Source organism: Lissotriton helveticus, chromosome 10 (genome assembly GCF_964261635.1).
Source record: "Lissotriton helveticus chromosome 10, aLisHel1.1, whole genome shotgun sequence".
Classification (NCBI taxonomy): Eukaryota; Metazoa; Chordata; class Amphibia; order Caudata; family Salamandridae; genus Lissotriton; species Lissotriton helveticus.
The window spans coordinates 412,193,939-412,220,039 of NC_136071.1; the positions used below are offsets into that span (position 1 = coordinate 412,193,939).

General features: G+C 42.4%; 1 protein-coding gene across 4 annotated transcripts in view; it reads left to right on the top strand.

Moving 5' to 3' along the window:
• The window catches only part of SMARCD3 (SWI/SNF related BAF chromatin remodeling complex subunit D3), a 1,739,068-nt gene that overhangs the window by 874,131 nt on the left and 838,836 nt on the right, over window positions 1-26,101 (top strand). For all 4 annotated transcript variants that reach the window (XR_013601619.1, XM_078662891.1, XM_078662892.1 and 1 more), the window contains one exon: window positions 18,168-18,269. Coding sequence is in view for 3 of the 4 variants with exons in the window: in XM_078662891.1 (XP_078519017.1) it covers window positions 18,168-18,269 (102 nt within the window). In the remaining variant the exon portion in view is untranslated. The remainder of the gene's footprint in view (window positions 1-18,167; window positions 18,270-26,101) is intronic.

Below are 26,101 nucleotides of genomic sequence, written 5' to 3' on the forward strand. Positions count from 1 at the left end.
CTTAGGGCGAACAAAGCGATACAAAAGGGGATGATGGACGGAGAGTTTGAGCAAATCAAACACTCACCCCCAGTCAACTGATCTGGGTTTAATCCATCACCATTCTTTAGCCCACTCAGCCACCCCATTTCAGACATGGCTATATGCAAATCAGTCTGACCCTGTGCCTCATGGGAACAGTCCAGCCCGAACTGCCGAGCCATGTCTTCCATGGACCGGAAACAAGCATTCTGGGACCGGTTTCGGATTCATAATCCTCATCAGCCAGCCAACATAAAACAAGCATTTGCAATGCAATAGGGCTGGCATTACTAAACGTTTGAGCTATTGGCATTGCAAATGATAATGTTTGTTAGTTTTTGTTAAAAAATATTCCAGCAGTAGCATAAGTAATGAAATAAAATCCACGTAGACGACCAATACCACCACCACTAACACCACCACAGGGATGTGGAATTCCTATAGCCCGACGCCCAGGACATATTGTTTGGTGTCAAGGGCAACAAGTTTTAATGTGTATTTTGTCCTTGGGACAAGTAGGCCCAACCCCTTACAGTACAAACCCTTTGGCTGCCAGTTTGCAGTACCACATTAAGGGTCAGGTAAGGGCACTACCTGCAGTTAAGTTAATGTTTGTGTGCATATGTTAATGTTGTTCAAACTTGTATTAATGGTTCATTAATTGAAAGCCTTTATTATTAGGGAGAGCGCTTTAAGTAAATTTAAGTTCTGACTGCACTACTGACAGTGGTTCTAGTATAAAAATGTGTACACACGGTTTCAAAGTTTAGCAATATGAGGCTATGCATAATGCTCCCAGAATGCTCTGATTAGATGTGCATATTAGCAGAAGCTTGAAAGCAAAATTAATGATTATTTGCTTTCAATATAAAATGTTCCTAAACAAATGAAAGTAGGGGAAAAACATTTAGCTAAACTACTGTATAATTTCAGGTACCTTTTCTTAGCAGAATCATTTAGCAAAATGTGTTGATGCATGCTAGTATTTCGCAAAAATATTCACATTGCAAAATTAGTGTAACCAGTTTCAATAAGGTTATGGGAAACATAAAATTAAACAAGCATTGGCAAAGCCAGTAGGTCTGAAATTGGTGGTCGGCCTTTTAGTTTTGGCAATGCGTGACTTGTTTTGGCATGGTTTTTGTAAAATCTTATTGATGTGAGAGCTACCAGGCCCTCACCATTATAACAAACATTGGCAAAAGCAAAAAATTGTTTTTGTTCTCAAAAAAGCACACAGTGCCACATTAGTATTGGCAGTGAACAAAACTACTCTGTGTGCCAATATGCTCCTTGTAAAAGACAGAATGATGTCACCTCAGTGAAACCAGCCGATACAGAGAGAGAGAGAATTTTAATAAACCCAAACGGTCATGGTTAACGCCAGACCAACTTAGGGGCCCAATTATTAAAGAAAGTCTCAAAAGTGCACCCTTGCATTAAGTGCAGCTACATGTCTTTCGTGAATTCACAAGAATTTACAGAAGTAGGGCAAGAAATGGTACTCCTAGAAAATATTTGTGAAATGCATTTTAGCATGAGCAAATATGCATGTATGGATTTGCTAATGCGAAAACCTGAGTGTTTGCAAGTTCATTTTCCCTCCAACCACTTTTTTCCCAACTCTGGAAGAAGGTTTATCTCTGCCATTGTCAGGAGTAAATTTCCAACATTTCTCAGTATGGGAAAATATTAGAGAAGATTTGTTGAAAACCCTTAAAACATGCAAGCTAGTAGGTTTGCACAGACTCAAAAGGGCATTCCAACCCTGGATCTATTGCTTGCCACTACCTTCAGTCCCAGTATGTATGTCTGCGGAAACGTGGCAACATATAGGGATTGCTAGTATTCAAACACTACTATGGTATGAGCCCTGCATAATCAGAGAGGCTATATAAGAGCTCCAACATAATGAGATTTGTGCCATAATGTGTTGCTGGCACTACATGGCACCGGAGGGACAAGTGGATTTTGTTACAAGACAAGTAGATTCATGAAGCAACCTGCCCCATGGACAAGTAGATATTTTAATAAATTCCACACCCCTGTGGTGCCACCAGTACCACCACCACCAGTACCAAGACAACCACCACTACCACCACTGCTACAACCACCACAAGTACCATAACCAACACTACAATTATTACTATTACTACTCTGTGGTGAAAGTAATAATAATAGTGGTAGTTATGGTACTGGTGGAAAATTACTATAATAAATTACAATACCTGTTAATTTTTCAAAAGGCATTGCCATTTACAATACCAATAGCTCTAGAACTCGCACTTGCGAGACCTATTGCATTGTAAATGCTTGTTATTACTCTTGGGGTCAGGAATCACGTATACTTGGAATTACCAATCCCATTTCCTTTCCCTGAAAATTACATTCTTTACCCCTGAAATGATATGCCCTCAGCAGCAGCTACTGTGTGACAAATCAGTAAGACTGCGGCGCCCCATCTTTGTGCAGAAGGTGGTAGCTGATGTAAGGGTTGAGTAACGACCTGAATCTCACGAATTCCAAGAAAAAAAATTGTCTTTTTGGGAGGTAAAGTAAGGTTCATTGACGGTGACACTAGTTCAATGATGATGATTCTGAAAGTGTGGCAAAGCAGATTATTTCCAAAACAAAGTGTTTTGAAGTGTATAAGCAAATATTGCTTTAAACCCAGATCATACAAACAGAATGTTTGAAAATATGGATTATAAGCTTGTTTTTAAAAATGTCTCCTACCTCTGCCGGTCGCACTTAAACACTTGTGTGCCGCTCTGACGACAATCAAGTCCCGGGATCAAGTGACAAGACCAATACTGTGCCCCCGGTTGACAAAAGTACACATGTTCAGAGGGCACAGGAGGGGCTGAGAAGTTGACGGTTTTGTCAAAAATCTCTGTCCACTCTAGTGCGGGGGCTTAGGAGGGAATGGGACTAGCAGGCTGTAAAACTATAACATCTTGCGCAAGAGGTTCAGGTAATGTGACTTCTCTTGTAGGGGGTGCCGGAAGGAAAAACAAAGCTCTCACCTGCTGGTGTGTCCAATCTTAGAAGCATGTGTGTGCTTCTGGTCACCAAAAGGGTGGTGTGATTGTGGGAAAAAAGCAGGCAAGACCCTGTGATGTATTCCTATAGGTACTGTATCGATTCCCCTATTCCTGACCCTGGTTTGGTTAATAATCAACTAGCAGCCATCCAACGGTGCAAAAACCGTTATCTGATTAAGCCACACCACGGCACAGAAGCGCGTTATCTGATTAGGTCATAACGCATGCCATCTAATTAGACAAGCGATATTCCTCCAGCCCCTGATAAGGCATACGGAGTTCTCAAAACAAATCAAACCTACAGCGACCTGGGAAATTCCCATAACCATTGTTTTGATTTCTCCGAGAACTTCAGCAAAAGAATGTGCGAACGAGCCCGTTCATATGACATCCTTATTGACGTATATATGTCCATCCTTACGTCAATCTCGGCACCTTTCAGGTATAAATATTACCGACATTGCCTTAAGCAAACACATGCGGTGGTGACGAGATCGGAGCAGCGAGACGTGCTGAGGAGCCCAGCAGAGAGCGAAGCCCACACGCGCTGCCCCGCCTTCCTGACGCGCTGAGAACGAGACGCTGCCTTTCTCCTGCCGAGAAATCCAGCTCCGGCGCTTCCAAGCAGCCCTCGCTGGCAGCTGGAATATCAAGACCTGGGATAAGAGATACCAGCCCTCCATCATTCTAGATCTCAGGTACAGAACTGAATAACCCCTTGCAGAGAATTCTCGAATCAGTCCCTTGGCAAAACAAACTTAACTTAAAACTGCTACTTATCTACTCCCGCCCACGTATTAGGCTTAGGTCAGGTACATTGGGGTAGGCGTGGTTAGAAGCACCAGTTGAGTATGATTAGTCAAATGTATATATGTATGTATCTATTTTATCCATTTTAAAGTATCATATGGCTCAGAAACCATATCAATGCTTTTACAGTAATATTTTATAATTCTGTCTCTACTGTATGCACTTTACTTAACTACAAGTATTGCAATAATAGCGATTCATTTCTCTTGTATGAGAAAAGAGACTGATCAATAAATAACATCTTTTATTGAACCACGCCCATCTCTTATTTCTCTACGAACTGGTGAAACTAAGAATGCACGTACTGACGGAGTAAAATAAGTTGTCTTTTGTTTTCACACGACTCTAGAGATACACTCTTGATTAGGGGAGAGCAAAGTTGTCATGTTCTATGGTTGTCAGAAACTAAATCCCTTCTTGTCTATCCAGGGAGGTTAAAATCCTCCTTGCCTATTCGAGAAAGTTTCTGGTGAACTCTGAGCTAGCTGGCAAACACAAAACTTTAAGTCTAATATCGTCGGTAGAAGACCTAGTTAATCTCTGCCCTAGGTCTATACTATTGAAGATATTATTCCAATGCGCAGAGCCTATTGGGATAATAGGAACTACACTACATGGCGCCCAACCGTTTGGATAGGCGATAAAACTAACGCAAGACATTAGAGTAACTCAGTGGTGCTTTTTCACACAGACCCCTTTTTCCCATAATACTCCAAAGACGTCTGGAGTGGGTGAAATGTCATATCCGCCAAACCTCGCAGGAGGAGACTCCTATGTATGGTTCATGGTTTACTCAACGTTGAAGGATACACTGTTCCAAAATATTGTGCATCTAATCTTTATATTCCGTGGAAACTTGATCTGCAAACAAACAGAATAACCTTCATGTCAGTAAAATGTCAGACACTGAAGAAGAAAGAGAGACAGCTAGACTAGCAGCTGAACTAATAGCAGCTGATAATACTCTGCTACAAAATGACCCGGATATAATACTCATCCCGGTCAACATAAGAAAATCTATAACTTTAAAACTTATAGAAAATGGACTGACACCAAGAGGTGGTACAGTCATATTCGTAATTGAGGCACACGAATATCGGCAGACAGAGGTATTCTATTCATGGATAAACTTTCCAGCAGCAAACGCTGTAACAAAGGACTTCCACTATTACAAAATAGAGGAACCTCCTAATGAGTACACTCCTTTCGAGGAGGTGGAAATACCACTCAAATTCCAAGAGCACCTGCTCTTGTTTAATGGCGCCCTAAAACATAATAATCACATCACCAGGCTCGGTCCACTAGGTAGACCAGGAGCAACGTGGCCGGTCCTAGCCGGATACACACCACATCCAGACATTGAAGAAATGCCTGCACCAGAACTTTTAGCACAGCTAAAACAATTAATACAAATACATAGACAATTAGTCCAATATGTAATGCGGACTTCAACAATCCAACCAGCAATAAAAATTCCACAGCTGACCAGTCATCAGGGGAACACAAATAAAATCACACCACAGAACATACAGTCCTGTCTAGGTAAGGTACCCGCAAAACGGGAACAAATTCCTTTCTGGCTAGCACAAAAAATAACTCAAATAGAGGCGGTGTTTCCAGATACCACCCCTGTTGAGAAACATAGGATTCTGACTATCTGTCTTCCAATGGGAATCGCACCACATGTGGAGGACTGTGACACTTGGGGAACAGTCTTTGCTTCCATTTACACAAAAACACATGGTGTACCATCCATGTCAGTAATACCAGATGTGCTAAAACAGATTCAAGATGAATACGGTCCAGAACCCGCTTTAACTCTCGGTATGAAATTACTGAAAGACTTCAAGCAGGTTTCTGCAATATTATTAGCCAACATAAAGGGAGAAGCAGCAAATGTGGCGATTCGCCAGAGGTTAAAAGAGACAAATATAGCAGACCAACCATCTGAAATTGCCAGAATCATAGAAAAATCCTATGAAGAACTAGGAAGAGATAGTTTGGGTGGAATACCAGTGAAACCCCAACTAGTTGAAAGTCCTGAAAAGGTATTTATAAAAAATAATTTAAACACTCAAAAAAAGAGCTGGGATGGAAATAAACAATCCAATCCTAAAGAAAAAAGATTCTAGTCCAGAGGAAGGTCTCCTCGGCGGAGAGAAAGATCTCCTGACCAAGGACGCAAGTCTCCCCAAAGGGAGCCCTCTGTGAAAAAATACAACCTTAGAAATAGGGATAATATAAAGAAACCTGATAGATATCAAGATGTTGATACACGTCCCTCTCAATCTTTTCAGACTTCCTCACAGAAATCGGAAAGAAGAGGACGATCAGAACAAAGGGAAGAGCACGTCAAGTCCAAAGACAAAGAACCTGCTCATCTGAATAAAAAATTACAATTTCCAAAAAAGAAGGTAGCCAGTATTAAAGTAATCAACAATGCCGAGAATACTGAGGACACAGCTGAAAAACGGAGAATGGGCTGAGACAATGCTAGACAGCGCAGCAGAAGTGAGCATAGCTCGCAAAGTCCTTATGAATCATCTGGAGACAGTGGACACGAATGAATACATTCAGGTGGAAACTGCAGATACCAGAGTTAGCAAACCTCATAAAATATATGAAATAACATTGCGTATAGAGGGGGATAAGACTAGAAAAATAAGGGGACTATTTTGGGATAATCTGTCCAAGGGCTATGACATCCTTCTAGCTGAACGAGACTGGCCTCCAGAGTTTGTCAGGGAGTGCCCACATGGCAAAGAAATAATTATGCCTGCCTTCTCAAACCATATTCCAATTCATAGAAAATATACACTTGCAAGAAAGTGGGCAGTAGCTCAAGCCCCTGCCTTATATAAAAATCATGTGGGATGGGATGAGGACTCTCCTCCTCACAAAATCCAGTTAAAATCACAACCTACTGCACAGAGGCAGTACCCGATTAAGCAAGAAGCTAAAAAACAGGTAAAAGAGATCCTAGATCAACTTGAATACCAGGGGGTGATTGAAACTTGCACCTCACTTATGAATAATCCTTTGTTTCCTGTCTCCAAGCCAGACAATTCATATCGTCTTGTTTTGGACTACAGACACCTTAACTCGTGTTGCAAAACATTTGCAGTACAAAACTCGCATAGTGCTGCACTAATGAATAACATAGTGCGCAAAAAATACAAAACCACATTAGACATTTCTAATGGATTCTTTTGTCAAAATATAGCACCAGAGAGCAGATATTTGACGGAGTTCTCAATAAATGGCACGCAAAAGAATTTCTGTCGTTTGCCCCAGGGGTTCAAGAACAGCCCAGGATTATTCTCAGCGAGAGTAACAGAATTACTACAAACATATGATGACGAGGCATTATCTTATGTCGACGACATCTATCTAACAGATGATGACTTGGATACTCACTTGAAGAGAGTGAACACCATAATACTTGGGTTCGCAGCAGAGGGTTACAAATTTAACTTTAAAAAATCAAGAATTGCCCATCTAACAGTCCTGTTTTTAGGATATGAACTATCGAGTGAAGGCAAAAGCCTGGCTGACAATTTCCTAGAGAAATGTGCTGTAATCCAAGCACCTAGAACACTGAAAAACTTGCAATCAATTCTAGGCTTCCTAAACTTTGGAAGAACTTACATTATAAATTATACAGAGAGAATTAAACCTCTCTATGATCTAATAAAACCAGATTTTAAAAGAATCAATTGGACTCAAAAACACACAGAAATTTTGAGATCTTTACAAACAGATATGTTAGTTAAAACAAAATTACAAACACGTGAGAATACACGCAACCTTGTGATTCGAGTCATCCCAGGAAGATGCGGATTCACATACCTGACCTCTAATGAGGGAGAGAAGGTACCAATAGCATACAAATCACATTTGTACACAGAAGCTGAAAAAAGGTTCAGCATTAAGGAAAAGATTGTTCATGCGGTTCAAACAGCTGTAGCAAAAGAAAAATACCAAGCAGACGGTAGACAGGTTACAGTCAGAACAGCAGAATCAGCTTTTGAGGCATTAACAACACCATGTAATTTACCGACAACTGCACTAAATCCAGAATGGATACAATGGGTAAATTCTGTTGCTACAGACAAAGTAAAATACTATTTTGACCCGGAAATGAAAGAATTAAAATATCTAGAATATGAGAAAGAATACCCTCTGCCAATCGACATTCTGCCTTTACGACAGTACGCCTGTGTAATATATACAGACGGGCATGCTCAACCCTCAGTTTGGGGAGAGCTGGCTTACAACGCCACATGCGAAATTGTAAAAGAAGTGTGGCGCGGAGGTAAATTAAGACCTCTACTTACAAAAACACACTCAGTGGAAAATAATTCAGAACGACAAACTGAAATAATATCATTAAAAATGGCGCTAGATAATGCCGATCGCGAATTCCCGACACTCATAGTGTGCGATTCGTATTACTGCGTCAAATCATACAATAACGATTTGCAGACATGGATTCAAAACGGTTACAAAGATGACACAGGTGCCACAATAAAGCAGAAAGCACTTTGGGAACAATTAGTTCTTTTAAAGAAAGAACTACCAAAAACTCACGTGATACATTCACTGAGTCATCAGCGTGATGGCGTTCACGTTGCAGGGAATTCATTGGCTGAGACAGCCACAGCGGTAGCAACTAAATCGGCTTCCGTAGCTACAAAAAAGCGTGCAGTAAAACACATTGACGGTGAAACTGTGCTGGCGGTGAAAACGTCATCAAAAGGCGACTGTTCAGCGCTACCGATCAATTATCCACTCAATTATATATACATAATCGATGCAAACTCAGTCCCTTTTGCTCAAATCCCTGGAGTGGGGGATAGAGTGATTCCAAACACGGACAGGAGAGGCTTGTTAATAGCAGACGCACATATGGGTGAGGGTCTCAGACACCTTAAGCAAAAAGATTCTCTGGAAGAATTACAATCAGTGTACTGGTGGCCAGGCATGAGCCTGCATCATCACATTTTTGTAAAAAATTGCCCAGACTGCAATAGAGATCGCAGTGGCGAGCGAGGAGGACTATTGCCATGGCATTTCGCTCCAGATAAACAACAAGAACATGAAAGTACCCATCATGAAAATGCGTCGTATTAACATAAAAAGACGAATTTACACTTATAATGTAGACCCCAGTGCTCGGCTGACGCCTGGACTGTTATAAAAAGATTTGCGAGTCTATAATGGCATATACGCTAGGAGCATGCTACGTTTTGACTAATGTATTCCTTTTAGCCCTCAAGCTTATGGGGAAGCATGGCCAAATGAGCATTGCATAGCGGGACTCTTCTCACTTCCTTCCTGAGGGATACGGGATGGTGTAAAGAAAAAACCAAGATACAAAGCAATCTATAACGAAAAAGGTATTAGGTTCGGGAGCTGGGTGGGTCAAACATCTAATAAGTGTCCAACGTAGTCTAAATAACCTGCCAAGGAATTCTCTGAAAGGGTTCAGTCCGTACGAACTGTTGTTCGGGACTAGAATGATGATCCAAGATCTTGATAGTCAGACTTCAGTGGTTAAAGACAAAAGCTTTGATATCAAAGATCGTTTGGCTATTTTACAGGACTTAAATGAAACAAGAAAAGACCTGAGCAACATAAAGCTGAAACAACAGCCAACAACCACTGAAGAGAAACCACCTGTCCCAGCAAGGCCTGTCTGGATTCCAAAAGTCGGGGATCTGGTCAGAGAAAAGATCGCGGTAAAGAAGGAATTTGGGCCTTCTTACAGAAAAGCAGTTCCTGTCTTGTCTATCAACGGGACAAGATCAGTAGTACTACCGCCCCTTGCTGGTAAAAAGGAGAACCGAGTTGTATCCATCGACCTGGTTAAACCACAATCATGTGGCCGATAACAAACAGTAGGCCAAGTGGACTCCCAAGAAGTAGCAGAACACCAATGTTTGCTACAAATACAGAGGCTCAAACTGGAAGACTGATCACATTTGGAAAATCTACAGTAAATCAACAAGGACTATGCAACAAAGCAATGGAACTTGAACCTCTTAAAACCCAAATTAAAACTTTTCATCAAGAAACAACAACCTATGATGATGTAACTGCAGACTTTGCTAATGAAACAAAGCAAAATCCAAAAGCAATTGGAACAATTGACAGAACAGCATCCGGCTACTTCATCAACTTCGATAATTCATCTGAAGACCTGAGTGAAGCAAAGAAACAGCAATCAACAAAAACTTTTAAAGACAAAGCTAAGGAACTTTTTCAACAGCTGAAAGAAACCTATCTGATCTCTCCATGGATTGAATTTTGGGTGGCCTTCGGTGCATTTATCCTCATTCTTTGGCTCATCTTAGTACTATGCTTGGGACATTTCATTGAAGGAAAATATGCTAAAATGGACACAGCAAGCCAGAAAATCAACTTGGTCCTTAAACCATACACATCTTCACACATCGATAAAAGAGAACTTTCTTCAGTAAACTTCACAGCCAATCCTATACCAGGCGGTGTAGCATGGGACAAAACTGATTATGAAATCTATGGTCCGGTTGAAATCCTGAAGTATCTACACCAATTCAAGATCTCATTGAGTGACTTTGTAAAACCAAGCACATTTGCCGATGATTGGGACTTTGAAAGTATTAATGATATGATGTCTGATCTTGTGATGTCTGCTAAATTCACAGAACATGATTATTTGCAGGGTTCGTCTAATTATGATCAGATGTTCTGCTACAACCACTATGGTAACCATTACCTACATAAATCTGCACAACCTAGAAATGTTTTAAATTATAACCAATGGGAACATTGTGCTACTCCTCCAAAAGATAGCTCGAAAACATTTTATGATAAATATTCATACTTTTCAGGGTTTAACACAAGTAATGCAGAAACATTTTATTTCAAATTGTCAAATAAGACAGGTATGAAGACCATGCTTACAAACACAAAATTGATATATTCCGATTCATTCTTTGAACAAATGAATACATTTGGGTTTGATTTCTGGAACAATAATATTGAAGCAAAAACTATTTGGGGTACAAGAGATTGGCAAGTACAAGGTATAGAATCATTGTTTAGAGCCTGCATGATACCAGAACAAATTATATTTTTGAACGACACTATTCAACAAACTACCTGTCTTGGCTTAGCCAAAATCAAAGATTTGAACAAACCGTCTATTCCAAAGCCAGCAGTGAACATTAATAGCTCTATAGATGTTGAGATAGACGTAAACCATATTTTAAACCAAAACAGAACACATCCTGAATGGAAAAAATGGTTGATCTGGCCCACAGATACAAATAACTGTCAAGACAGATTCCTGAACAAAATACAGGGGTTCACATTGACTAGGCCAGACCCTAGATATTCCCAAAGACAACATCCAGGGATAGTAACCACCTACAGCGTGGGCAAGCTCTGCCTTCAATGGCTACAAACGTCCACACTGGCTGACATTAAGCAACACCTAACTTTACTTACAGAAGGTGCTGACTTACGTGATTTCATATTGGGACCACGCAAACAGCGCCAAAAACGTTTCATAGCTGCCTCCATATATGCAGCTTATAACGAAGTTTGGAAAGTAACTCAAATTGAGACAGCAGAAAAAATACGGGAAATTGACCGTATTAATTTGGAAAAATCACTTTCTGTGGTGGACAATGGGTTAATGACTCTGTCCTCCAGAATATATTCTCTGGACAGCATTGTGTCTTCAGCAATCGATATAATATCGCAAGACTTACTGATGTTACAACACGGTCAGTCCCAATGGCGTTCTATTGTACAGCTTGGCTGGACATTACAAAATCTGCGTTCTGGCTATGTGCCTTGGCGTTTAATCAACACAACGTCATTATTTAATATCTTTAACCTCACTGATAAACAAATCAGTTTGGCACAGAAGGGTGCTGACTATACAATTCTGAGCATTGAAAAACTTGAGAGATTACCATTGACAATGTCAGAACGACCTGTCATTGAATGGATAATACATGGAATAATAAATATTCCGATAACTACTTTCCAGTTTCAATTCTGCCAAAAGTATATACAGGCAGGCCAGTATGAAAGGTTGGGTAAAGGATACATTAAGTCAATATGGAACTTGCCCTATACACACGAATGTATAAGTAATAAAGGCCAGAAAGTGTTTCTCAGTGGCGATAATTGTGCAAGATCACTAAGTGGTACACTTCTGTGTCAGGGTATTAGTTTGCACGGAGCCTGTGAAGGGACGTCAAATAACCTTTCATGTTACCAGCTAGGCACACCTGCAACACGAATAGAACCATTCTTTAGGAGACTCTCGAACAGGAGTTACATTCTAATAGTAGATCGCAGATGTTGTAGTTTGCTGCCCGGAAAACCTTATCTCATAACTGTGACTAGGAAGGTCATGTGCTGTGAACATGTATTGTTCCCCTGCGATTCTCCAGACAGGGAGGCAAGGTTATGGCCCGATTTGAAAATTGCTTCTATTCGAATAGATACTTTAAGCAGAATGAAGACTGTGCTCCTACAGACGCCGACCAGGCTCACGTCATCAAAAGAAACGTATGATCTCCAAGTTGCAAGGACAACAGAAGAGATTCATTCATTATTATCAACTAATTCCCCCATACATTTCGCAGAAATACTGAACGAAATCTTAAATATTTCTGATACCACTGGTATCTCCAGTGTATTTAAAGCAGTGTTTTCGGGTGCTTTAACTCCATTCAAAGCCATCCTGGGTATTTTTCCAGACTTTGTCCATTCCATTTTTGGCGGACTTCCTCTCCTTTTAGGACTAGTAGCGGGTATTCTATTTTTGATCCTGTTATTTCGCTATGGCAAACCATGTCACAGACAAAACACCTGCGACAAGGGAAGAAATGATCCTAGCCATTGGCTACCGGGACCGGGTAACTAAAATCCTTGGACTATCCCGGCTTAGAGACCTGAACATGACTTGGTTTCTTTCATTTAGACCAATGTGGCAAAGTTGTGTTATGCCTGTATTAAGGTGCTTGCTATGCGGCGAAGAATGCGTGTTGGACACCTGTCTGGCACTACAATCGGATGTGCCAATGGACGCAGATACCTTGTTGGGTCCGGTAACGGCTCATGCATTGTGCTGTCCCCAGCGGCTACCAATCCTGATGACGGCATTCGTGGAGTCTTCACCACTACGATTGAGGGGTAGTGAAGTACAAGATGAAAGCAGCATCAATCAGGTACGACCTTCAGTCAGCTATGCTGATCCAAACATCAATGGAGGCAATCATGCTCAGGCACATGAATGCATGGTAACAACTTTTTCCAAATTAGTGGAACTTACGCAAGAAGCTGTTGACAGTTTTTTCAACAGTCTAAATGATATGATGTTTTCACCAGAGCAGCAGGAATAACTTTGAGCAAACTAGCACTTGGAGTTCCCTACATGCTGAATTTGGCCTTCAACTTTTTAAAGAAAAGCGATATGAAACATTTTTCTCATAATTTTTTTTCAGACTGCAAGAACTTTTTCCCCAATTCCAAAATATTTACGATTTTTTGGGACACTTATCTTCCGCTTAAAATAGACATTATTCTTAGAGAACCAAATTTCTATTTTAGATAGTCACGAGACATTCGCTGTCCTCTAGCACTATTATACATGTCTTTATGAATGTGATGAAATGGTCTCGCATTTTTTTTCTGTATTAAGAGCCATATCATGTGTGGTTTTCGCATTTATTCATGCTGAATTTAGAAATATGCATTATATGTTTAGCATTATTAGACTGCTTGTGCATATAGTACACGTGATAGTACATGTGATTGTGTTTCGTATATTTTATAAAATCCAATTTTCGGAATGCATATAAATGTATTTTGGGGTGGTACGGTATACACAAACGCTACTGATATTCACTATGCCTAGATATGTAAATATGGACATAGTCTACGTGGAGTGGGTGTGATGTATTCCTATAGGTACTGTATCGATTCCCCTATTCCTGACCCTGGTTTGGTTAATAATCAACTAGCAGCCATCCAACGGTGCAAAAACCGTTATCTGATTAAGCCACACCACGGCACAGAAGCGCGTTATCTGATTAGGTCATAACGCATGCCATCTAATTAGACAAGCGATATTCCTCCAGCCCCTGATAAGGCATACGGAGTTCTCAAAACAAATCAAACCTACAGCGACCTGGGAAATTCCCATAACCATTGTTTTGATTTCACCGAGAACTTCAGCAAAAGAATGTGCGAACGAGCCCGTTCATATGACATCCTTATTGACGTATATATGTCCATCCTTACGTCAATCTCGGCACCTTTCAGGTATAAATATTACCGACATTGCCTTAAGCAAACACATGCGGTGGTGACGAGATCGGAGCAGCGAGACGTGCTGAGGAGCCCAGCAGAGAGCGAAGCCCACACGCGCTGCCCCGCCTTCCTGACGCGCTGAGAACGAGACGCTGCCTTTCTCCTGCCGAGAAATCCAGCTCCGGCGCTTCCAAGCAGCCCTCGCAGGCAGCTGGAATATCAAGACCTGGGATAAGAGATACCAGCCCTCCATCATTCTAGATCTCAGGTACAGAACTGAATAGCCCCTTGCAGAGAATTCTCGAATCAGTCCCTTGGCAAAACAAACTTAACTTAAAACTGCTACTTATCTACTCCCGCCCACGTATTAGGCTTAGGTCAGGTACATTGGGGTAGGCGTGGTTAGAAGCACCAGTTGAGTATGATTAGTCAAATGTATATATGTATGTATCTATTTTATCCATTTTAAAGTATCATATGGCTCAGAAACCATATCAATGCTTTTACAGTATTATTTTATAATTCTGTCTCTACTGTATGCACTTTACTTAACTACAAGTATTGCAATAATAGCGATTCATTTCTCTTGTATGAGAAAAGAGACTGATCAATAAATAACATCTTTTATTGAACCACGCCCATCTCTTATTTCTCTACGAACTGGTGAAACTAAGAATGCACGTAATGACTGAGTAAAATAAGTTGTCTTTTGTTTTCACACGACTCTAGAGATACACTCTTGATTAGGGGAGAGCAAAGTTGTCATGTTCTATGGTTGTCAGAAACGAAATCCCTTCTTGTCTATCCAGGGAGGTTAAAATCCTCCTTGCCTATTCGAGAAAGTTTCTAGTGAACTCTGAGCTAGCTGGCAAACACAAAACTTTAAGTCTAATATCGTCGGTAGAAGACCTAGTTAACCTCTGCCCTAGGTCTATACTATGGAAGATATTATTCCAATGCGCAGAGCCTATTGGGATAATAGGAACTACACTACAACCCGCTCCATGGATCACCCATGTGATGGCTCGTACCCCCAGAGTAGACTCACAGGAAGGCTGGTTGGGGCACGGCTAATTGATCTGTTAAATTGTGGTCTGCCTGCTCAGCGTTGTTCATTAATATTCAATCTCTGATGAATAGCATTTGAAATTTGAAGGCGCAGTTGCATGCTCATATATGTTAGACAGTTTTAGTGGGGCATACCCCCGCCTCTTCTTCAAGCAATAATCCAACTCCATACGGAAACATGGATAAGAATCAAGCTGGGTGAAGGCTCCCATGTCTTCAGGAAGATTCAAACTGAAACTGGCGTCAAACAAGGTTGTGCATTGGCCCCACTTCTTTTTAATTTGTTTATATCTGACCTTTCTCCAGTATTCGACAGTGTTAATTGCCATCCTCCTCAACTAGACGGAACCCGGATCACCAATTTGCTTTATTCCGATGACTTAAGCCACACAAAAGTGGGTCTCCAGAGGCTACTGGATGAACTGCTACCTTACACGACAAGAAATCGTCTAGAACTGAACTTGTCAAAAACCAAAATAATATATTTTGGGAAGCAAAAAAGGTCAATAGAAAGGTAGCACTTCAACAACACAAAGCTAGAATCAACTCCCAGTTATAAATACTTGGGCATTTTTCTCGACACAGGAGGTACTTTTACCAAGCATAAAGAAGCATTGAAAACCAAAGCCTTGTCGTAAGAAGTGGCCGCTTCAAAATTAGCAAAACAGTTACTAGGTCCCAGCCTAACTCCCGTGCTGAAAGTGATGAAGGCTAAGGTAATTAACTCCTTGACGTATGGGCACGAGATCACTAAGGGCACAACCAGTGTATTAACAAACAAACTAACAACTAACAAATTTTTAAAAGAGCCTTTCGGTTGTCAAGATCTGCCTCGTCAGCCCAAGTGAGACTTGAACTGGGACTCCATGGAGTGGAGGCAGGCGCATTTATTAAACTATGTCATAGACTGTGCCGTGCCCAGGAGGGATCCTTGGAGACCCGGCTATGGCAGGAAATACAGAAAAATCAGACCAGCCATAAGCATCGGCAACTCCTGGACCGAAATTTACAGTTACTAGGAGTAAAAGACCTCTGGGAAACAAACCCCTCCCACCCGGTGTTAAAGACCTCCATTAAAAAAACTGTCAGATTGTGGTCCTTTCACTCGGACAGGGCAATACTGTCAAAGAGGAAACACGCTTGGGCTGTAATCTCCAATTTTAAAGTGGTTGATCAGCCGCTCTACCTATCAAGCACATACACACTTTATTGGAAATATACGTTTTTAGCCCTGAGAATGGGTGACTGGCCCTTCCTGAAGAACCTTCCCGAATGGCGGCACCCAGGTAGCAGTACTGAATGCAGGTTGTGTGGCTATCATTCTGAAACAATGGAACACATCGTCAGTGCATGCCCTGCATTGCTTGTGGCCAGACGGTCATTGCTGCAAGGCCAATGTATCATGTTGGGAGTTCGATCATGCCGCCAAGCAATAATGGCTTCTCTTAACCCTGACAACACCAAGCTAAACATTGGGCTTACGAAATTCGTCCACAAAGCGTCAAAACTACTGGAAGCCATAACCACATCCAAACCCTCCTCAATTTAGCACGGCGGCCGAGTTAACAGACTCACCAATCAAATTGGAGATAACAACATCAGAAAGCCAGAGCGATGTCTCCCAGCAGAACATTATTAGCCCATAATAGTCCCCCTAATTTTTAATCCACAGTTTTTAACATTTATTATTGTCATATTTATCGTTTCGATTTAGTCATGTTTTAAATTGTAAATGTTTTTTTTTAACCAATCAATAAAGAGTGTATTACTTACTTAGACAATTGTAGTGTGCTGGTGATGCCTCATTGACAGTGTGCCTCAATTGCAGTATTGTCAGAGGGGCGCTAGAATGCGTGACTAATGCATTTTAATGGGGTGATGCCGACACTAGCATTAAAATGCGTTAGTTGAAAGCCTGATGCGGCCCTACCCTAACCCAGCCCTGAAAACGTTAATATAATTTTATTTTTCCTTCTGAAAGAGAGCATTTGTTAAAGTTTTTGTGTTAATTGCAGCACCCGTCAAGACCTGAAATTATCATGAAAACCTGAACAAATGCACATATTCACCCCGCAGCCCAACTCTATTAAGAAAAGAAATGAAGCAATATAGCTGCCAAGGTTTCAAATTGCTGTTTGGGACGGTTTCAAACCAGCCTTAACACTGTTCACATGGATCTGTATGTTGAGGAAATGCACCATCTTTCCACTTTTTTAAGAAAAATGTTGGAGTAATATTTGGCGCTGCACCCACACACGCGGTCTGGTTACTGGCGCTCATAGTCTTGGTTGCAGCGCACATCAGTGCTTAATTTGTAAAATAATAAGTGCCAGGGCTCTGACCAGGAGGCCACAGCAGCTTGCACCACCCATCGCCCTTGTCATTTCTACCAAAACAACTACTAACCATCTCTCTCGCATGTAAAGGCGACAGTTCAGATTATTCCGGGTCCCCAAAGCTAAAGGAATGGCTGGGGAGGCTGGTATTAGCATTTTTAATGTATATTGTATTTCTAAACTATTGTTGTTCTGCTCATCTCTAAATTAGATGATCAGCGCCACCATGTGGTAGACTGTTTTAAGTATGGTGTTAACAATTAGGAACCGGTGCCGAGCACCAGAAACCAATTAAATGTTGGTGCTTAGCACCGGAAAGCCCCGGCTCAAATTAAGCCCTGGCGCACATAGACCTTACACTGCCGCACACAGAGGAATAAAAATAGAGGGAACAGTTCTTAATCCTTTTTTTCTTACTCTATTGCATTTTTATGAAACGTATTTTTATCATTCTGTCTTGTTATTTACATGTGTGATACTTTCCTTTATGGATGCCACAATACAAATAAAGTTTTCTTTAATTGAATTGACTGGGAGTGGGGATTTAACTGTGAATACGTATTAATTGCAGTGGCACCGAACTCCAACAACACAGGAGACTGATGGTTTTCAGGTGAAGAGGCCTGGGGATGTCAGTGTGCGATGCACTCTCCTGCTAATGCTGGACTATCAAGTAAGTCTTCAGGTGGATCATATCGCACATCTTAAATTATCTGTTCCCTTACATCCTTTGTACATTTTATTGTTTTCTGTCTTTCAACATTTGTTTCCTTTCATTGTTTGCTCTCTTCCATTATTTTTAACTTTTTGTTGATATTTTCCTGTCCATGTCTTATTGACATGCTGGGCGTTTTCTGCCATGTTGTGGTTGGGTTAAAAAAAGGTGTGGGAATAAAAAAAAGCCTTTTTATTTTGGCCATCAACCATTGTTGAAATGGTTTGATTATAACGCTAACTGCAAACCCACATGGTTTTTAGTCATTCAACACTGTATTACAGGTGTACTAGGAAAGCCTGAAGACTTAGCTGTTGAATAAATCACTCATCGACCTTGAAGGAGCAATATTTCTTTTCCAGATAGAATGTTTTCTCAATGTGTTTCTATAAGGTTTCCTGGGTTTTCGGTTATTAACAGTACTCTTTTTAGTCCCTGCCTTATGTATCATTATGGGTACCATTGGAAAGACTTGCAGTCTTTGTCCATTTCTATTTCTCCAGTTGAATCACAGTGATTTGAGTGTTAGCCCCATGTGGGTAATGTGTTTCTTAACACTGCTGTCCTAGGTTTGCCTTAGGGGTATGCAAAATTATGCTTGTGCGACATTTATCACACTAGGGGTCTGCAAAATTTGTCACACCAACGTCAATAGCGGTGTGGAAGTTTTTATATTATCTGCTTGTCCTATGAACAGAAGGCAACATAATTCTACATGTTTTGTAAAACAATCAACTTGCCCCACCTACTCCCTAAACCAAACAATGTCTATTTTGAGCTAATCTCAAAAAACACATACAAAATACATAAAAAGCATTATAATACAAGTAAAATCAGTTAAGTTACATATCCTATACAATTTGTACAAAGTTAATCAGAAGTCCATTATGCAAAACTGTTATTATTAGCCGCATATTACAATATCAGCCCTTGTCTCTTCCTTAAAAGACATGCAGTATAAAAAATGTGTTCAGCCTGAAAACAATAATTGCGGGGTTGTCAAAGAAAAAGACTCTAAAGGCAATCTGATAGTGTCTGATTCCCCAATTTATACTCAGCCGTCTTATCCACTTTCTTATTTTGCGTTATACGCCGGGCAGTGAAATATGACATGGGTGCGGTAACAGAGCAGGAGTTTTTCTTGACCACTGACACCCAGACTATGAAGCCCAGAATCCTAAGGCTTTTGAAGAAGGTAGGCGCTATAAATTGCATTGTGCTTCCCCACAGCGCAGGCGTGCGCAGGTGCGCGTGGGCTAAGTCGGGCCCGTCTGAGCCTGTCCGAGGCTGACTAAAGCTGTGCTATCCCTCTGAAAAGTAGTTCCTAATTGAATTCCTCCTTATGTTAATCTTTTATCATAGGCAAAAGGAAAATTACACAGAAGCCATCCAGTAAAGTCAACCCTTCTTCAAATGTAATTACTTTCTCTCTGAAGTAATGGACCTAATACACAATTAAATTATTTTGTAGAGGAAAAGCTTGTGGCTACATGGTGGGCAGTAAAGATGGCTTTGCTAAATCCCTTCTTATATTTTTTAGAAGGGCGGAGTGCAATGGCGGCAGGTGTTCCCCAGGGCTCATTGCCTGAGATACTAATGGATAACCCCTGTGTTGTAAACCCCTCACTAAGTGCCATTAACGCTTCTCCACCTAAAGCAGTAAGTTCGCCACCCGCTAAAAAGAAGAGAGTTCAAATGAGATCCGCAAGCTCAGAAACATCACTTTCTGGCCCTGGACTTGTAATAGGTAGCTCCGGATCAAGGAATAAGTAGGAGACATTGAGCCAAAATGAAAGTGAGGGTATTGAGTTATTTGTTAAGTCCTTGTCTGATAAATTTGACTCATTGTAGCAGCTTGCGAAATTAACGTTAAGGCTCTTGAGGAGCAAACATGAGGATTTTGAGTCACTGCTAAAAAAGCTTTCGACAAGTCCAAGACTTTACCAGCCGACCCCATCAGGTGTAACTGTATCACTCACAATAAGAAACCTGTTGAGCTAACTAAAAGTGGGGAGTCTTAGACCCAGAGTGGATAATTTAATGCTGATACTTTTCAGGAAAGTCCCTTGCAACAATGTAGCACTGAAACATTCTTGCTTTATAAGAAAGATGCCAAGTCAACCAGGAGTAGGTGTGTTCAATTTTGTACACATTCTAACATAACGAAGGAGCCAGCAAATGGACATACGATTTTTTGTCTTGAGGCAGCCATTGCCTCTCATTTATGATCTTAGTATGTCCCTTATCTACCCCATGAGGCTGCTCCCTATGTCATAATAATTAAAAGGATTGGATTAACCATATTACATTGGTATTTAATCTCCTAAAAGAAGGTAACCATTCATCTGTTAATGATTTATTAAATCCAAAACTTTTACGGAACATGTAGTACATGGAAAGAGAAGTCGAGGGTGGTACCAGCACAGTTACTAACACAGAGACCTGGGATACAAATTATACCTTTAAGCACTGAGGAAGGGTCAAGAGCCCAAAGTCAGAAAGATAATAATTTAGTCAGGGAACCGCAAGTGGGGGGGGAGCTAAAAATATTATCTTGGAATATTGCGGGCCTGGCAGGGACATTTTATAACAATGAATGGAGACAGTACATCAGTGGGTTTCACATAATTAGCCTACAAGAGACCTGGGCAGTTGACAGTAATCCCTTCCACATGGTAGGGTACAAATGTTTTTTTGTGCCAGCTCAAAAAGCTAGCTCAGGAAGAGCGATTGGAAGCCTATCACTATATGTGGACCTAAACCTGGTGGGAGTCTGGAAAAATCCCTTGTGGTCCTCAGACACAATCCAGGCATTGGGTTTCACAAGTAGTGGGTTAAGGTTGACCCTGTTCAACCTATATAATGCAGGATCTACAAAAGGAAATAATCCTACATTAAAGGAACTGGACTATAGACGTCATCAGGAAGTAGCTCACAGAAAAGGGGCTTCAGAAACCACTACATTAATAATGGGTGATTTAAATTGTCACATGTGCCCAACCCTGTTCCCCTTGAATGCAGACTGGTCTCGATGTCCGATTGAGAAGGGCCCACATTTTGCACACTCTCCTGAGGGAACAATTCTTAGCAATCTTCTAAAGACCCACGATCTGGAGCATACGATTGATCTGGTCTGCCTGGAGGAAGATGGGTCCCTTACTCCAACTTTTAAAGGGAGAGGATGTTCCTCTTATATTGATTATATAATAGCTTCCAGGCAAGCAAAAAATTGGATTAGCACAGTGGGGTTGACTGGAGTGCCTTTAGCGACCATAATCCGCTAACTAAATTAACACTGCGGGGTCGACTTAAGTTCTTCCCCCACGCAGACAGCGAGTTGAAGGCTACCGATCAGGGTAGGCGACTTAGATGGTCAAAAATCGATGGGGAAGCCTTCTACAAAGATTTAATGGCAAAAGGAAAAGTACATATTAACAAATGCCTAGATCCCATGATAGAGGGGAGCAACCTGATCAGGGCATTCAGTTCAGTGACCAAATTGGTAGAAGGTCTACTGAAAGTAAAAGCACCCATCAGGGAAAATACGCAGCCGAGATGGTTTGACAGTAAGTCCTCACGAGCCCTGAGAGACCTAAAATCCAGTCTAAAATCTAAGCCTAGGGATAATTTAAGAATAGTTCAGTGCAGGAGAATATATAATCATGCGCTGAAACAAAGAAAGATCACTCTTCAAAATGAAGCATGGGCTGACCTAAGAGAGGCTGGAGAAAGAAGGGACATGACTCAATTCTGGAGGATTGTAAACAACCCATGCTTTCAAGATAGTGATGCCCCAGGGATTGGGACAAACATCTTACCGGAACAGTGGGTGTCACATTTTGAGGGACTGTACAACATAACCAGGATTTAGAGCTGGAGAGTGGGTGGGCTGAACAAGAGGGCCCAGTCATTGAGTTCTCTCTAGCTGAAATAACACAGGGGATTCAGGGCCTTGCATGTAACAAAGCCCCAGGCCCCGACAGCTCCCCACCTGACCTGTATTTGAGTAATGTTGATCTTTGGGCTCCCATCCTTACAAGAGTAATAAATGCGGCAGTCCAGCATGGCTTACCTCGCTCATGGTCTACTGCGGTTATTGTTCCCATCTTCAAGAAGGGCAATAGGGATAACCCGCAATGTTATAGACCAATCTCCCTGATTGATGTTTCAGCCAAAATCTTGGGACGGTTAATCCTGCAGCGGCTCACAGAATGGACAGATGATCATCACACTATAACAGATATCCAGTACGGATTTAGAATATGGAGATCTACAAGTGACCAGTGCCTTAACCTTTATTTGCTGGTTGCAAAATATACCATAGCCAGTAATGAAGCTATGTATCTGGGGTTTATGGACCTAGCGGCGGCTTTTGACCACGTTAACAGGAAAAAGTTGTGGTGCCTGATGAGGGATATGGGTATTGACCTAGGCTTGAGTAACATCCTTAGAGAGCTGCACCGGGACACAACAGCCAAGGTTTGTTATAATACGGAGGGGGGAACTCAGAATCATTTCCCTGCACGAGCAGAGTGAGACAGGGCTGTATTCTCGCCCCCTTCCTGTTTTCGCTTTACATTAATAAGTTAGAGCAGGCTTTGACTGATCTGAATACAGATTGTCCGAGAGTAGGACTACGCCATATACCAGAGCTTTTATACGCGGATGACGCGGTCCTGCTTGCTCGCACCCCGAGGGGCTTGCAATGTTTAATCAACGGATTTGTTGAATTTATGGGCAACCTGGATCTGTCGGTGAACCTGAGCAAGTCCTTTGTGATGTTGGCTGGAACCAAGCCCTGTAAGAGGTTCTCTTACAAAATAGGGAACCACACACTTGAAAAGGTACAGTCTGTCTCTTACCTTGGGTTGCTTTTTGACGGAGCACTACAATTTAGAACCCTAGTGGAGGAACGTTGCACTAAATTAATATCCACAAATGGGGCAATAGGAAATTGTGGTCGTAGGTTAGGCCGCTGGTCCCCGGAAAAGGTCATGAACCTTTATAGCTCGATAGGCTGCTCGAAAGTCATGTACGGATCAGAAGTGTGGGGCTACGTAAATGTAGACCAACTGCAACTGGAGGAAAATAAATATTTGAGAAGGATTTTTAAAGTCCCCCAGTGTACCCCAGCTGCAATTGTACATAGCGAATTGGGGATACCTTTCATAGAGGACCAGATCAAGTTAAGACCGATCTTGGCATGGTTAAAAATCTGGGTAAACCCTGATGCAGACCTAAGCAGACACATTTTGAAAGATTGTCTGCACAGGGACAAAGGGTTACAAATACCATGGCGAAAATACGTCAAGGTCACCTTGGAGGGTATTGACCGGAAGGACCTTTTCATTAACCCCAGCACTATCTCACACCCTGATAAACTGAAAATCAAAAGAAGGTTTTCTGAACAGTTTTCCACACTTGGAGCTGAAGAGGAGATGACTAAACACTCTGTAGTTGTCCACAATTTTATAAAGAACAATGAGAGCATGGAGCCATATCTGTACTTGATGTATAACGCACAGGATAGGTTTTTAATGACTCGTTTTAGGCTCAATTTATTACCACATATACTGGCTGGTTCGAGGCATGTGGGCTGCTAAATTCATATCTTTTGCATAGATCGCCGCCTAGTGTTGGGTCCGGATGATTGCACATTGTTGTCCTGGAAGAGTCTTCGAAGTATCACGAGATAGGTGGCTCCTCCCCTGGACTACAGTGCGCATAGGCATCGACTCCATCCCCAGATTGTTTTTTTCCGCCATTGGGTTCGGAGGTGATTGCGACGTCTCCTGTTCGGAATCGATAAAACAGTTTCTTTAAGGCCAAAAGGCCTTCTTTACTTCGTCGGTATTGTTCGCGTTCGGTCTCGTGTGTACTCCAACTCTTCGAGTCGGATATCTGAGGAGTCGGGTGACTCTTCGGTCATCGAGGCCCTGTCGACGCAGCAAGACCCCGACGACCCGGCGATGGAACGAAGTCCGTTCAAGTACTGCCCCGTGTGCGGTTCGAAGTACCCACACATCGACGTGCATCCTGTATGCAACAAGTGCCTGTCGCCGGACCACAACGAGGCCAACTGTATGGCCTGTTCGAAGTTCAGGTCGAAGAAGACGCTCAAGCTTCGGCGCGAGGCGCGCCTCAAGGCCCAGCGATCGGCACCGGCGCCAGTCGACATCTTCGTAGACCCCGAAGCAGACGAGCAAGAGCTTCACCTGCAGATCTCACCTACATCGGCGGAGGTCGAGGCCGACTACGGGGAACCTGTTGAGGGCCAAGACCTAGATGAATACGTCGAAGAGGTAGGGGACGACGAGGAAGCTTATGGGGCCGTGGAAGATAGCTCGGAGGAAGAGCTATGCCCCGTACGTACAATTACTATGGCTCAGGTCACGGGATCGCCACACGGCCTTACCCACGACCATACACCTCAATCCTCGGCCCCGCCTTCTGGCCCGGCTACGGACATACTAGCGGAGCCTCCATTACCAAAAACGAAACCGAAACTAAAAACATCGGAATTGAAAACAACAAAGATGGCCGACACACCATCGAAACCGAAGACGTCTGCGACACCATCGGCGCCGTCGTCCTCGGAGACTTCGAAGCCGAAGAAGGCTGTCGAACAGGCTACGGTACCGAAAGGGGTCAAGGAGCCAAGCTCGAAGAAGGTCGTCGAGCAAGTGTCTAGCAAAGTGGTTGAGTCGAAGTCGAGGAGGACTGTCGAAACGCCTTCGGCCACGACTGCCGCACCAACAGGCAAACGGGCAGTCGAATCGAAGTCCGCGAAGGGCACCGAGCCAAAGTCTGGAGCCCCGACAATAAAAGAAAAGGCTGTCGATCCGAAGCCTGCGGCGTCGACGCCTACACCTGGAGCAGGAAGCCGGAGTGCAGTCGTCAAGGGAGAGTCGACGGTCGGATCTTCCCCTGTGGGTAGACCAAGGTCATCGGTCGGATCGACAAAACCATTCGCTTCTTTTACGAAGCAGGTAGCAGATTCCCTTAAGCGGATACGGGAAAAGGGGTTGACGTCGGAGCCGAAAACGCCCTCGGCACAGTCGATACCCCCACCAAAGAAGGCTTTGACGCCGATACTTTATACTATACCGCCCAAGGTGGCGCCGAAGGCCTTTGCACCCCGATCGGTGCCACAGGACACAGAAGGGTTGGGGAAAACGCAAGAACGTGTCCGTTTCGATCGGCAACTTTCACTAGAAGAGCAGTCGGAACATTATATCGACGCCGACACAGGAGTATTAACGCTCCACAAAAGGAAAATTACTTCCAAGCCTGTGGAGTCGTTTGTCATACCTCTAAAGAAGAAGAGGCCAGCGCCAGACACGCCAGAACTCGTTGAACCCATCCCTCAAAGACCTAGGAGGAGTCCAACACCTTCACCCACTTGCTCAGAGGGAGATGAGGGTGAACAGGATGAAGAGTATAACTTTCCAGACAATACTGACCCTGATGAGCAGCAGGACTCATGGGTAGACTCTGGGGACCAGGGTGACCAACAAGTGGTACATGACCCACAGGTTTTTGGTGTAAAAACTTCTCCAACAGAAGACTCTGCGGCATTTAATGCCTTAATTGAAAGGGCGGCTACAAACCATAAGGTGGAACTGCATGCCGACCCTGTGGAAGTTGACTTTTTGTCTGACACTTTCTCTGCATCAGAAAAAACTGTGAAGACACTTCCTATGCTCAAGGGGGTTCTCAAGCATGCCACAGACATTTTCAAAGAACCCACAAGGGCAAGGGTGGTAAACCCCCGAATAGAAAAAAAATAC